This window comes from Salvelinus fontinalis, chromosome 27 (assembly GCF_029448725.1).
Source record: "Salvelinus fontinalis isolate EN_2023a chromosome 27, ASM2944872v1, whole genome shotgun sequence".
Taxonomy (NCBI): domain Eukaryota; kingdom Metazoa; phylum Chordata; class Actinopteri; order Salmoniformes; family Salmonidae; genus Salvelinus; species Salvelinus fontinalis.
Window position 1 is genome coordinate 39150460 of NC_074691.1, and position 15519 is coordinate 39165978.

General features: G+C 45.4%; 2 protein-coding genes across 2 annotated transcripts in view; one reads left to right on the top strand and one right to left on the bottom strand.

The window, feature by feature from the left end:
* The window catches only part of elp3 (elongator acetyltransferase complex subunit 3), a 35452-nt gene extending 30482 nt beyond the window's left edge, over positions 1–4970 (bottom strand). The window contains exons 1-7 of the mRNA XM_055885722.1: positions 4832–4970; positions 4224–4323; positions 3567–3705; positions 3384–3454; positions 1101–1164; positions 944–1012; positions 575–729 (exon numbers count right to left, since the gene is read on the bottom strand). Coding sequence (XP_055741697.1) covers positions 575–729; positions 944–1012; positions 1101–1164; positions 3384–3454; positions 3567–3705; positions 4224–4323; positions 4832–4853 — 620 coding nt within the window. The 5' untranslated portion in view covers positions 4854–4970. The remainder of the gene's footprint in view (positions 1–574; positions 730–943; positions 1013–1100; positions 1165–3383; positions 3455–3566; positions 3706–4223; positions 4324–4831) is intronic.
* A 314-nt stretch (positions 4971–5284) lies between these two features.
* Positions 5285–15519, top strand: part of LOC129825550 (kinesin-like protein KIF13B) — a 76802-nt gene continuing 66567 nt past the window's right edge. The window contains exons 1-6 of the mRNA XM_055885721.1: positions 5285–5391; positions 5544–5630; positions 5951–6048; positions 8010–8103; positions 12982–12994; positions 13106–13166. Of these exons, the coding sequence (XP_055741696.1) occupies positions 5982–6048; positions 8010–8103; positions 12982–12994; positions 13106–13166 (235 nt within the window). The 5' untranslated portion in view covers positions 5285–5391; positions 5544–5630; positions 5951–5981. The remainder of the gene's footprint in view (positions 5392–5543; positions 5631–5950; positions 6049–8009; positions 8104–12981; positions 12995–13105; positions 13167–15519) is intronic.

A 15519-nucleotide genomic window follows, 5' to 3' on the forward strand; every position in this document is an offset into this window, starting at 1 on the left:
ACAGATTCACACCGAGTGTACAAAACATTAAGAACACCTTCCTAATTTAGAGTTTCAACCCCGTGTCCCTCAGAACAGCCTCAATTCGTCTGGGCATCAATTCTAGAAGGTGTCGAAAGCGTACAGTGCCTGACGGACTAGAGGTGTGTCCTGACCAGGTTAATGGGGGGGGGGGGGGGGTAATATTACCTGACGGCCTCAGCTACGTTTTTAGAGGTGTGTCCTGACAGGGTTAATTAGGGGGGGGGGGGGGGGGGGATAGTAATATTACCTGACGGCCTCAGCTACGTTGTTAGAGGTGTGTCCTGACAGGGTTAATTAGGGGGGGGGGGGGGTAGTAATATTACCTGACGGCCTCAGCTACGTTGTTAGAGGTGTGTCCTGACAGGGTTAATTAGGGGGGGGGGGGGGGGTAGTAATATTACCTGACGGCTTCAGCTATGTTGTTAGAGGTGTGTCCTGACAGGGTTAATTAGGGGGGGGGGGTAGTAATATTACCTGACGGCTTCAGCTCTGTTGTTAGAGGTGTGTCCTGACAGGTTAATTAGGGGGGGGGGGGGGGTAGTAATATTACCTGACTGCCTCAGCTACATTGTTAGAGGTGTGTCCCGACAGGGCGTCGTGGAGGTTCCTGATGAAGTAGTCTCTGTACTCCTCAGCCAGGGCCATGAAGGTTCCTCCCATCACTATAAACTCCACCTTGTCCACACTGTGGCCCAGCTGCTTCAACTGGACAGGAAAACACATGTTCAGTGTTGTAGTATAGGCCTCCTCTCAGAACAAGGGGGCAGAGACAAAAGTTGGTTACTTTGCTACACATGTAGTGCAGTGGTGAATGACGTGAGTTCCCCGCATTTCTAATGTGAATTATTATCATCATCATGTCTTATTTTATTATCATAGGTAATACTGATAGTAGGGTACTGCACTGTGTGTCACTGACCTGTTCCACTCGATGCCTGGTCTGCAGATAGGGATCGTAACGTGCTCTGATGGCTCTCATAGACGTTGGCTGACAGAGAGAAACAATACTAGACTTTTAGACAACACAGAGAGAGAGATGTTGGAGGTTCTGGACTACGGGAATAGTGTTGATTTACCTCATAGCCAGTGTAAGACTGCGTGGAGTATTCAAAGTCAGAGTCTGGCCCACCTGGACAGTATCTGTCGTAGCAGAAACATAACGGTTCCTCTTTATAGTCAATACAACATTATGGTCAGAATTCTCCTAGTTTCACTGTCTGATCTGTTACTACGCAGTCACTCACACACAGAAATGATCTGTTACTACGCAGTCACTCACACACAGAAATGATCTGTTACTACGCAGTCACTCACACACAGAAATGATCTGTTACTACGCAGTCACTCACACACAGAAATGATCTGTTACTACGCAGTCACTCACACACAGAAATGATCTGTTACTACGCAGTCACTCACACACAGAAATGATCTGTTACTACGCAGTCACTCACACACAGAAATGATCTGTTACTACGCAGTCACTCACACACAGAAATGATCTGTTACTACGCAGTCACTCACACACAGAAATGATCTGTTACTACGCAGTCACTCACACACAGAAATGATCTGTTACTACGCAGTCACTCACACACAGAAATGATCTGTTACTACGCAGTCACTCACACACAGAAATGATCTGTTACTACGCAGTCACTCACACACAGAAATGATCTGTTACTACGCAGTCACTCACACAGAAATGATCTGTTACTACGCAGTCACTCACACACAGAAATGATCTGTTACTACGCAGTCACTCACACACAGAAATGATCTGTTACTACGCAGTCACTCACACACAGATGATCTGTTACTACGCAGTCACTCACACACAGATGATCTGTTACTACGCAGTCACTCACACACAGATGATCTGTTACTACGCAGTCACTCACACACAGATGATCTGTTACTACGCAGTCACTCACACACAGATGATCTGTTACTACGCAGTCACACACACACAGATGATCTGTTACTATGCAGTCACACACACACAGATGATCTGTTACTATGCAGTCACACACACACAGATGATCTGTTACTATGCAGTCACACACACACAGATGATCTGTTACTATGCAGTCACACACACACAGATGATCTGTTACTATGCAGTCACACACACACAGATGATCTGTTACTATGCAGTCACACACACACAGATGATCTGTTACTATGCAGTCACACACACACAGATGATCTGTTACTATGCAGTCACACACACACAGATGATCTGTTACTACGCAGTCACACACACACAGATGATCTGTTACTACGCAGTCACACACACACAGATGATCTGTTACTACGCAGTCACACACACACAGATGATCTGTTACTACGCAGTCACACACACACAGATGATCTGTTACTACGCAGTCACACACACACAGATGATCTGTTACTACGCAGTCACACACACACAGATGATCTGTTACTACGCAGTCACACACACACAGATGATCTGTTACTACGCAGTCACACACACACAGAAATGATCTGTTACTACGCAGTCACTCACACACAGATGATCTGTTACTACGCAGTCACTCACACACAGATGATCTGTTACTACGCAGTCACACACACACAGATGATCTGTTACTATGCAGTCACACACACACAGATGATCTGTTACTATGCAGTCACACACACACAGATGATCTGTTACTATGCAGTCTCACACACACACAGATGATCTGTTACTATGCAGTCTCACACACACACAGATGATCTGTTACTATGCAGTCTCACACACACACAGATGATCTGTTACTATGCAGTCACACACACACAGATGATCTGTTACTATGCAGTCACACACACACAGATGATCTGTTACTATGCAGTCACACACACACAGATGATCTGTTACTATGCAGTCACACACAGATGATCTGTTACTATGCAGTCACACACAGATGATCTGTTACTATGCAGTCACACACAGATGATCTGTTACTATGCAGTCACACACAGATGATCTGTTACTATGCAGTCACACACAGATGATCTGTTACTATGCAGTCACACACAGATGATCTGTTACTATGCAGTCACACACAGATGATCTGTTACTATGCAGTCACACACAGATGATCTGTTACTATGCAGTCAGACACAGATGATCTGTTACTATGCAGTCAGACACAGATGATCTGTTACTATGCAGTCAGACACAGATGATCTGTTACTATGCAGTCAGACACAGATGATCTGTTACTATGCAGTCAGACACAGATGATCTGTTACTATGCAGTCACACACAGATGATCTGTTACTATGCACTCACACACAGATGATCTGTTACTATGCACTCACACACAGATGATCTGTTACTATGCACTCACACACAGATGTTTCCAGTGAAGCTGATGTGAGGGCAGCGATGGGGTTTGCACATCACAGCAACTACTGCAATCTGAACAAAGAGAAACAAGCACACGTGTCTTGTCAGAATTGAAATGGTAATTTCTATTGCTTGTCCATAGAAGGAAGCCGACAGACAGACACTTAAACACACACGTACATACCCCGCTGGCAGTGCGGATAGGCTTGGCCTTGAGTTTGGGCACCAGGGCACGGCGGTAGTGGGGTGGAACAGCAGCTATGATGTCTACTAGCCTGGGCTGAGCTGAAAGACCATATTTAGCAGAGCACTTTGTCTTCACCCTGATGACAACATGTAAAAGAGTGTTCGAGAGGTTAGTCCATTCAGGGGTGTATTCATTCGTGCACTGCGTAGTAAACCATAGCAAACTAAACTGTAAAAAAGTTTATGGTAGGTTCATCCCTATTTTGTTCCATTGGCTTAGATTATCATTCCACACAGCACAACGTTTCCCAAATGATGATTGCAGCCAGGTACGTTTGAGAACATGACAGGTTTCTGGCAAGAAATAATGCTTTGTTTACTTGGTGTGTCCACTTCCCCAAGGGCTTTACTTTTTTTATTTAACCTTTAACTTTAACCAGACAAGTCAGTTAAGAACAAATTCTTATTTACAATGACGGCCTAGGAACAGCGGGTTAACTGCCTTGTTCAGGGGCAGAACGACAGATTTTTACCTCATCAGCTCGGGGATTCGATCTAGCAACCTTTTGGTTACTGGCCCAACACTAACCACTAGGCTACCTGCTGGGTGGCAGGTAGGTGGCAGTCCATGGAAAGCTGTAGGTTAGGTTCTTACTTGTTGAGGTTTATGTCTTTTCCCTCTTCATGCGCCTCGACCAGCTGATTGATGACATCAGCAATTGTCATCATCATTAACTCTGCACGGCTCAGATCACCTGGCAAAGTAGTCAGGCAACATTAGCTTAATTAACTACCAGTAATAGCCGACTAAACATGCCCTGACTATAAAGATGATATACAGTGAGCTCCAAAAGTAAGTCGGGACAGTAACCACGTTCCCACCGACAGTTTTTATTGCGAGTAAAGTCATATCATATAAAATAAATAAATGACGGTCATGACGAGAGAAAACCGAATATCCAATATAACATTAGTTTTACCTCGGTACAAAGTGTTTGGTCGCCTAATAACTACCGAGCAAGCTTCACAGACACTCAAGCCAAGTCACTTTTAATTAGTCAATTTAGCCTACATAAAATACAGAGTTGGTTAGTTGTTCGTAGAGAAAATCAGTTTCGCCTAGCTATCTGGAGGGCAAGTTAGCAGGATGTGTAATTTAGCTAGCTAAGTTAGCTAGCCAGCCAACGACTAACCTCAGCTCCTAGCTAACCAAGCAGAAAGATAACCATTTCAGAAAAGTAGAGGATAGTTCCACAGACTTACTCTTTTTCTTTTGCTTCCCCATATCTGCAGTTACGTTGACGCTGTGAATTTACAATATGAAACGTGTTTTTAACTGGGGAAATGTAGAGAACTTTCAACTTGGTAATCAAGCTTACACGACTCCTGCCGTCCACCCTTGTAAACGGTCGTAAAATAACGTAAAAACACAGCGCTTCTTTTTTTTATTCCGAGAAGTTCCCTGTCCATAATAAAATTATGTAAAATGTTGGACGGTGTCTCAATTAAAATGGCCCTTTGAAACTGCATCTGACATCAATATATCTAATCTTTTCCACACATTTGTACTATAAAATACATTATATGTTTATTTTCTGAAACATTTTTTTTTTCTAAATACAGATTTAAAATAAATCAGCATACTCTCCAACAGTTTATCCATAAACAACATTCCCTTGGGCAAATCTGTGTATCGCAAGTAAATCCGGTTAAGGCTTCAGGATAGGTTTAGGACGATGACTTCAGGGATCTATACGGGCGGCATCAGGAAATGCAACAGGTGGAAAACTATTCGTTCTCGCAATGATCTGTTGTTGTTCCCGGTAAGTTTGGACAATTGTGTTTTTGGGAATGTTTTATAATAGCTATAACTCAAGACAACTTACTACCTAAACTGTTTAGTTGTTGTTGACTAATTTTGTCCACCGATATCACCATATATTGTTTGTTTGTTTTTATCCCGCTGGCACGCAAGCTAGGGAAGGAAGGAAGGTGGATTTGAAGAGAACGCTGCCTGAATTTGGACGCTCGAGTAAGGGGGAAAATAAGAACTAGTCGCACGGTGAGTTGACAGTTTACTCTGTAAGCTAAAATCGTTTGAGCTTTTCCAGTTTTTTAAAAAACTTTACTTTTGTCCTTGAGCTGAACAGGACACGTGTGTGTGTGTGTGTGTGTGTGTGTGTGTGTGTGTGAGCTTCGATGCAACCAAGAGTGTTTTGACATTGTGCTGGCTACAGCAGGCTTCCTATCTCTTCGTTTGATTAATAACCTGGGATTAGAGATAAATCATTCAGAATGTGTACATTTGGCAAGATGAGGTAGCACGATTCATGCTTGTACAGTAACGTTATACATTATTAATGAATCTCATTCACCATTCAGTCCAGCCACAGAAAACCCTCAGCCAGGCACCATGGATGACAGCTTGAGTAACTCCAATGTGAAGGTCGCAGTTCGCGTCCGACCAATGAACAGAAGAGGTACACTCATAATACAAATCTTGACAGTCATTTCATGAGTAGGTCTTTCCATCCATGCAGTTTATTTTGGTGTGTGAGTGAATGATGCGGGGGTTGACTAAACCTGCAGTTATATCCGTGGAGCCGGCAGGTTAGGGTCATGGAATATTGTGTGAATGAAGGGCAGGTTGACTAAAGAGACAACAATGCATTAAAAATCAATAAATGTATCATTCTGGTTCAATTTATATCAAATAAAACTTTATTAGTCACATGCGCAGAATACAACAAGTGTAGACCTTACTGTGAACTGCTTACTTATACAAGCCCTTAATAACCAACAGTGCAGTTTAAGAAAAATGTAACCAAATAAACGAAAGTAGAAAGTAACAAAAAAATAACGAGGCTATATACAGGGGGTTACCGATACTGAGTGAATGTGCGGGGGTACGGGTTAGTCGAGGTCATTTGTACATGTAGGTAGGGGTGAAGGGACTATGCATAGATAATAAACAGCAAGTAGCAGCAGCATACAAAACAAATGGGGGGGTCAATGTAAATAGACCAGTGGCCATTTTGATTAATTGTTCAGCAGTCTTATGGCTTGTGGTAGGCCACACAAGCTCACAGAATGGGACTGCCGAGTGCTGTAGTGCGTAAAAATCGTATGTCCTTTGTTGCAACACTCACTACCGAGTTCCAAACTGCCTCTGGAAGCAACATCAGCACAAGAACTATTCGTCAGGTGCTTCATGAAATGAGTTTCCATGGCAGCCCCACACAAGCCTAAGATCACCATGCGCAATGCCAAGCGTCGGCTGGAGTGGTGTAAAGCTCACCGCTATTGGACTCTGGATCAGCGGAAACGCATTCTCTGGAGTGATGAAGCACGCTTCACCATCTGGCAGTCCTAACGGACAAATCTGGGTTTGGTGGATGCCAGGAGAACACTACATGCCCCAATGCATGGTACCAACTGTAAAGTTTGGTGGAGGTGGCTAGGCCCCTTAGTTCCAGTGAAGGGAAATCTTAACGCTACAGCATACAATAACATTCTAGACGATTCTGTGCTTCCAACTTTGTGGCAACAGTTTGGGGAAGGCCCTTTCCTGTTTCAGCATGACAAAGCCCCCCGTGTACAAAGCGAGGTCCCTACAGAAATAGTTTGTTGAGATCGGTGTGGAAGAACTCGACTGGCCTGCACAGAACCCTGACCTCACCTCCATCGAACACCTTCGGGCTGAATTGGAATGCCGACTGCGAGCCAGGCCTAATCACCCAACATCAGTGCCCGACCTCACTTATGCTCTTGTGGCTGAATATTAGCAAGTCCCCGTAGCAATGTTCCAACATCTAGTGGAAAGCCTTCCCAGAAGAGTGGAGGCTGTTGTAGCAGCAAAGGGGGGACCAACTCCATATTAATTCCCATGATTTTGCAATAAGATGTTCAATGAGCAGATGTCCACATACTTTTGGCCATGCAATGTATGTGTTGCTATGTTGATACATTAGCTGGGAGGTTAAATGTATGTGTTGTTATGGTGATACACTAGCTGGGAGGTTAAATGTATGTGTTGCTATGTTGATACACTAGCTGGGAGGTTAAATGTATGTGTTGCTATGTTGATACACTAGCTGGGAGGTTAAATGTATGTGTTGCTATGTTGATACACTAGCTGGGAGGTTAAATGTATGTGTTGCTATGTTGATACACTAGCTGGGAGGTTAAATGTATGTGTTGTTATGGTGATACACTAGCTGGGAGGTTAAATGTATGTGTTGTTATGGTGATACACTAGCTGGGAGGTTAAATGTATGTGTTGCTATGTTGATACACTAGCTGGGAGGTTAAATGTATGTGGCTCCCTCGGATCATCAGCTGTTCCTGGACACATCGTAGCCAGACGCAGAAATAAGACCTGTTGTTGTTGTTCCTGTTGTATAACAACATGTCTGTGTTGTGTGTCTCCTTGTCCCACCAGAAAAAGACCTGAAGACCAACTGTGTGGTGGAGATGGAGGGGAACCAGACAGTGTTGAACCCTGCTAGTCAGAACCTCAGCAAGGGAGACCCCCGGTAGGAATACACACACCTTCATTCTGACCATCATGTATCCCTGCAGCATTAGGCCTCCCGTCCCATGTGCCATCCATGTGTCTGCCTACTGTTCAGTGTTCAACAAATACTTCCTTTTGAATTATATTGTAGTAACTTGGTTTGGGGGGGTGGGGGGGTCAGTCTCAGGTCAAGATTTATCATGGACTACTAGTTTAGGAATTTGATTAGGTCCCGTTTTCATATGCTTGACTTTTCTTCATGGTTTGACACATTTAGAAACAGATGAGGAATCAGATCCCAGTCAGATCCCAGCTTTTGAAAAGCAACAAAATAGTGTACATTTTTAGTTTTTTTTATTCAGGTGGTTCATGTGCAGGAATGGTATTCGAAATATGTGACTTTTGTGTTGTGCTGCGGGCTGCCACCAGCCGTTGTTTGTATCATAAGTCATTGTTCATGCTACGTACTGTATCACGTTGTATACACTGTGTGTTCACCAAGTCAGATCCCCTCCGATGTTCTCACACTGAGGATCACACATGCATAGACCTTATTACTCCAATGCTCAATGGACATGGTGTTGATTGCAGAATAGAAAGAGAAAAAAAAGCAACTGAAACTTCCCTACTGACCATTGTCTCCTCTCTGGCCCATCAGCCGGAACTACCTATAGTATATGTCATGAACCGTCAGTCATCAGCTCCATTACAGCCCTACAGCTTCCTGGTCTGCTCTGTATGTAGACTCAGTCACAGAGAGTCAAACCGGTCTGGCAACGCACCGTTTAGCTCCAAAACCCTCCCTTAACCTTCCTAACACTCTCCACACCGCTACCCTCCCTTAACGTTCCGCACTGCTCTGGCCTGGCCTGTCTCTCGTTACTAAGGGTGTGTCTATTCTGTGTTCAGTCAGTCAGTGTTGTAGGTGGGATGGATGCGCTCAGGGTTGGCTACTTGCCCAGGTGAGGTTTTCACCTCATCAACAAACAAATACCTGTCCTGGTTAGTTGGGGGTTTGTTAGACTATAGGTTAGGTTTTCTGACGCATAATATGGGCCTTTCTTCTTCTTTTATGGTCTACAATAAAAAGTAGGACATTTTGTCTTTGATTGTGATTTCTGTCCTGACACGCTGCAGTGCTGTCCTTCTGTCTATCCCTTGGGCTATATATGAACAGGTTTTACAGGCTTCTGTGGACTTCAGACAGAATCACTTCCCAGATTCCATTTTGGTTATTAAGGGACCATTTTAGCAGAGCATCAGGCTGCCTCAGTGAGCTCTGGGCCTTTTCATAAATGTGTCTTTTTTGAAGTATTCTACATGGCTCTTATAACATTATTCGTTTTTATATTACACTGAAGAAAAATATAAACGTAACATGCAACAATTTCAAAGATTTTACTGAGTTACAGTTCACATAAGGAAGTCGGTCAATTGAAATAAATTAATTAGTCCGTAATCTATGGATATCACATGACTGAGGAATACAGATATGGATCTGTTGGTCACAGAAACCTTAATAAAACGGTAGAGGGGCGTGGATCTGAAAACCAGTCTGTATCTAGTGTGACCCACCATTTGCCTCATGCAGCGAGACTCATCTCCTTCGCATAGAGTTGATCACGCTGTTGATTGTGGAATGTTGTCCCACTTTTTAGTCAAAGGCTATGCAAAGTTGCTGAATATTGGCGGGAACTGGAACATGTTGTCGATCTAGGGCATCTCAAACATGTTCAGGCGGTGACATGTCTGAGTATAGAGGCCATGGAGGAACTGGGACATGTTCAGACGGTGACATGTCTGAGTATAGAGGCCATGGAAGAACTGGGACATGTTCAGATGGTGACATGTCTGAGTATAGAGGCCATGGAAGAACTGGGACATGTTCAGATGGTGACATGTCTGAGTATAGAGGCCATGGAAGAACTGGGACATGTTCAGATGGTGACATGTCTGAGTATAGAGGCCATGGAAGAACTGGGACATGTTCAGCTTGCAGGAATTGTCTACGGATCCTTGCGACATGGGGCTGTGCATTATCATGCTGAAACATGAGGTGATGGCGGCGGATGAATGTCACAACAATGGGCCTCAGGATCTCGTCACGGTATCTCTCTGTGCATTAAAATTGCCATCAATAAAATGCAGTTGTGTTCATTGTTCGTAGCTTATGCCTTGCCATCAGCAAACCGCTCTCCCACACGACGCCATACACGTTGTCTGCCATCTGCTCGGTACAGCTGAAGCTGGGATTAATCCGTGAAGAGCCCACTTCTCCAGCATGCCAGTGGCCATCGAGGTGAATTTGCCCACTGAAGTCGGTTACGACGCCAAACTGCAGTCAGGTCAAGACCCTGGTGAGCACGACGCGCCCGCAGATGAGCTTCCCTGTTTCTGACAGTTTGTGCAGAAATTCTTCAATTGTGTAAACCCACAGTTTCATCAGCTATCCGAGTGGCTGGTCTCAGACAATCCTTCAGGTGAAGAAGCCGGATGTGGAGGTCCTGGGCTGGCGTTGTTACACGTGGTCTGAAGTTGTGAGGCCAGTTGGACTTACTGCCAAATTCTCTACATCGATGTTGGAGGCAGCTTTTGGCAGAGAAATGTGCACCTGTGTAATGATCAGGCTGTTTAATCAGCTTCTTGATATGTTCCCAGCACAAGGTGCACCTGTGTAATGGTCAGGCTGTTTAATCCGTTTCTTGATATGCCACACCTGTCAGGTGGATGGATTATCTTGGCAAAGGAGAAATTATAACTAACATGGATGTAAACAATTTAAAAAAACATTCTGTGCGTATGGAACATTTCTGGAATCTTTTATTTCTGCTCCTGAAACATGGGACAAACACTTTATATGTTGCGTTTTTATATTCTTTGTTCAGTGTAGTTTAGGACATCACAAGGCAGGTAAACAGCTAGTGGAGGGATCCCAGCCAACCGGAGAACCTGACCCTGTAGGAGGATCTTCTTTAGAGTCAGCCAAGCTACTCTGTGGTTTAGTTGCAACGAGTCATAAATGCAGTGTTTGGTTTTCACCAGACATAATGGGACCCGTGTCATCCAAAAAGTTGACTCTAATTTGCCACCAAAAAGCACCTGGATGATCGTCAACACTCCTGGAAGAATGTTCTACGAGTCTTGATGATCATCCGGGTGCTTTCTGCGTCCCATTATGTCTGGCGAAAACCTAACACTGCATTCCACAGTAAGAACCTCATACCAACGGTCCAGCATGGTGGTGGTAGTGTGATGGTTTGGGGTCAGCATGGTGGTGGTAGTGTGATGGTTTGGGGACAGCATGGTGGTGGTAGTGTAATGGTTTGGGGATGTTTCGCTGCTTCAGGACCTGGACCACTTGCCTTAATAGAAGGAACCATGAATCCTGCTCTGTATCAGGAGAGTTCTACAGTAGAATGTCAGGCCGTCCGTCTGTGAGCTGAAGAGCAGCTGGGTCATGCTGCAAGACAATGATCCAAAACACACAATCAAGTCGACATGAAAATGGCTAAAAAAGCAACACATTTGAAGTTTTGCAATGGCCTAGTCAAAGTCCAGTCTAGAAGAAAAAGAAACGCACACCTATTTAGGCGAGGTGCTGGCTAGCGGAGTAGAAAACTTAAAAATTGTATTTTTAAACTAGTCAAAGTCCAGACCTAATCCCAATTGAGATGTGACGGGACTTGAAACGAGCAGTTCATGCTTGAAATCCCACAAAAGTCACTGAGTTAAAGCAGTTCTGCATGGATGAGTGGACCAAAATTCCTCCACAGTGACGTGAGAGACTGATCAACAACTACAGGAAGTGTTTGGTTGGGAGTCATTGCAGCTAAAGGTGGTACAACCCCCAATGCTCTTTTGAGACCCCTCTTTCTTTAAAAAATGTTTTATTGGAGAAAAATATAAACATACGATCACGTTGGCTTCCCCCCTAATCCTTTAGAACATTCCCAATTCATCTCTCACCCCCCTCACTCTCTCTCTCACCCCCCTCACTCTCTCTCTCACCCCCCTCACTCTCTCTCTCACCCTCCTCCCTCTCACCCTCCTCCCTCTCACTCTCCTCCCTCTCACTGTAACGATCGTCTACTGGTGAATGAGCGGACCAAGGCGCAGCGGGTGATGAATACATAATGATGTTTATTAAAGTAAAGACAAAACACGAAAATACTTCAACAAACTACAAAACAAATAAACGATGTAGACAGACCTGGACTTGAGAACTTACAATATACGAAGAACGCACGAACAGGAACAGACTACGTACACGAACGACAAAACGAAACAGTCCCGTGTGGTGCGAACATACACTGACACGGAAGACACAACCACCCACAAAACACACGTGAAACCCCGGCTGCCTTAGTATGATTCTCAATCAGGGACAAACGATCTACAGCTGCCTCTGATTGAGAATCATACTATCTACAGCTGCCTCTGATTGAGAATCATACTATCTACAGCTGCCTCTGATTGAGAATCATCCTATCTACAGCTGCCTCTGATTGAGAATCATACCAGGCCGAACACAAAACCCCAACATAGAAAAACACACATAGACCAACCCACCCCAACTCACGCCCTGACCAACTAAATAAATAAATGGAAAAGGAACAATAGGTCAGGAACGTGACACTCACCCTTCCCTTGACAACTTGTTGGCTTGACAGCTTGATTTTAAGCTTCTGATGATATAAAAAGTATGTTTTATTTTTTTTATATACACCCTTTTCATATCACCTTTTGACTTCACGGACTTTGTTAGTAAATACATTATTAATAGCTTAATGTTTTCCCTTATACCTGAATGCACACTGGTATTATTAGTCAGCCCACTTTGTTTGGAGTAAAGCTGTTTAACTAAGTCTTTCCCTTTCCTCTCTGTTGTCCTGTTCAGGAATCAGCCTAAGGTGAGCCCTTAACCAGGACAGTATTGTGAGGTTACAAAATCACTATCTTTAATCACTTTTGTGAATGTAAGGATTTATGTGTTCTTCAACTGGCTGTCATTTTCCCCTCAGGTTTTTGCTTATGACCACTGCTTCTGGTCCATGGACGAGTCCGACACAGACAAGTTTGCGGGTTAGTATATCTCAGAATGTCGAATACATACTTTATTCAGCAACAAGATCAACAAGACATCCATCCTCTTCCACATACATGATCCACACTGTCTAATAGATCAGTGTAAGGATTATCCTTGAGATTCTCTCTTTCCCCTGGACTATGTGCATTGTGGGTACACAGTTGTAGCCCTCTTGCTGTTGAGTTGTTATTCATTAGAACAGGCTTTATACTGGAAGCACTATGCTTCCTGGTCCCAGAGTGCTGCATGGAGGGTAAAGCACTATGCTTCCTGGTCCCAGAGTGCTGCATGGAGGGTAAAGCACTATGCTTCCTGGTCCCAGAGCGCTGCATGGAGGGTAAAGCACTATGCTTCCTGGTCCCAGAGTGCTGCATGGAGGGTAAAGCACTATGCTTCCTGGTCCCAGAGCGCTGCATGGAGGGTAAAGCACTATGCTTCCTGGTCCCAGAGCACTGCATGGAGGGTAAAGCACTATGCTTCCTGGTCCCAGAGCGCTGCATGGAGGGTAAAGCACTATGCTTCCTGGTCCCAGAGCGCTGCATGGAGGGTAAAGCACTATGCTTCCTGGTCCCAGAGCGCTGCATGGAGGGTAAAGCACTATGCTTCCTGGTCCCAGAGCGCTGCATGGAGGGTCAAGCACTATGCTTCCTGGTCCCAGAGCGCTGCATGGAGGGTAAAGCACTATGCTTCCTGGTCCCAGAGCGCTGCATGGAGGGTAAAGCACTATGCTTCCTGGTCCCAGAGCGCTGCATGGAGGGTAAAGCACTATGCTTCCTGGTCCCAGAGTGCTGCATGGAGGGTAAAGCCATATGCTTCCTGGTCCCAGAGTGCTGCATGGAGGGTCAAGCACTATGCTTCCTGGTCCCAGAGCGCTGCATGGAGGGTCAAGCACTATGCTTCCTGGTCCCAGAGCGCTGCATGGAGGGTAAAGCACTATGCTTCCTGGTCCCAGAGCGCTGCATGGAGGGACTGGAAGCACTATGCTTCCTGGTCCCAGAGTGCTGCATGGAGGGTAAAACACTATGCTTCCTGGTCCCAGAGCGCTGCATGGAGGGTACAGCACTATGCTTCCTGGTCCCAGAGTGCTGCATGGAGGGTCAAGCACTATGCTTCCTGGTCCCAGAGTGCTGCATGGAGGGTAAAGCACTATGCTTCCTGGTCCCAGAGTGCTGCATGGAGGGTAAAGCACTATGCTTCCTGGTCCCAGAGTGCTGCATGGAGGGTCAAGCACTATGCTTCCTGGTCCCAGAGTGCTGCATGGAGGGTAAAGCACTATGCTTCCTGGTCCCAGAGCGCTGCATGGAGGGTAAAGCACTCTGCTTCCTGTTCCCAGAGCGCTGCATGGAGGGTCAAGCACTATGCTTCCTGGTCCCAGAGTGCTGCATGGAGGGTAAAGCACTATGCTTCCTGGTCCCAGAGCGCTGCATGGAGGGTAAAGCACTCTGCTTCCTGTTCCCAGAGCGCTGCATGGAGGGTAAAGCACTATGCTTCCTGGTCCCAGAGCGCTGCATGGAGGGTAAAGCACTATGCTTCCTGGTCCCAGAGTGCTGCATGGAGGGTAAAACACTCTGCTTCCTGGTCCCAGAGCACTGCATAGAGGGTAAAGCACTATGCTTCCTGGTCCCAGAGCGCTGCATGGAGGGTAAAGCACTATGCTTCCTGGTCCCAGAGCGCTGCATGGAGGGTAAAGCACTATGCTTCCTGGTCCCAGAGTGCTGCATGGAGGGTAAAGCACTATGCTTCCTGGTCCCAGAGCGCTGCATGGAGGGTAAAGCACTATGCTTCCTGGTCCCAGAGCGCTGCATGGAGGGTAAAGCACTATGCTTCCTGGTCCCAGAGCGCTGCATGGAGGATAAAGCACTATGCTTCCTGGTCCCAGAGTGCTGCATGGAGGGACTGGAAGCACTATGCTTCCTGGTCCCAGAGTGCTGCATGGAGGGTAAAGCACTATGCTTCCTGGTCCCAGAGTGCTGCATGGAGGGTAAAGCACCATGCTTCCTGGTCCCAGAGTGCTGCATGGAGGGTAAAGCACTATGCTTCCTGGTCCCAGAGCGCTGCATGGAGGGTAAAGCACTATGCTTCCTGGTCCCAGAGCGCTGCATGGAGGGTAAAGCACTCCCAGGATTAACTGTACTGATACACCTGAAGAAAGGAACAGACCTGGAAATAGATTATCTTGGCTTTAGGGAAGAGAAATATCTGCCTTTGACAAAGATCCTCATATTCTAATGCAATTCAATTGAAAAAGTAATGCGTGTCTCCGTCTGTGTGTGTGTTTCTGTCTGTTTGTTTGTGTGTGTGTTTCTGTCTGTTTGTTTGTGTGTGTGTTTCTGTCTGTTTGTTTGTGTG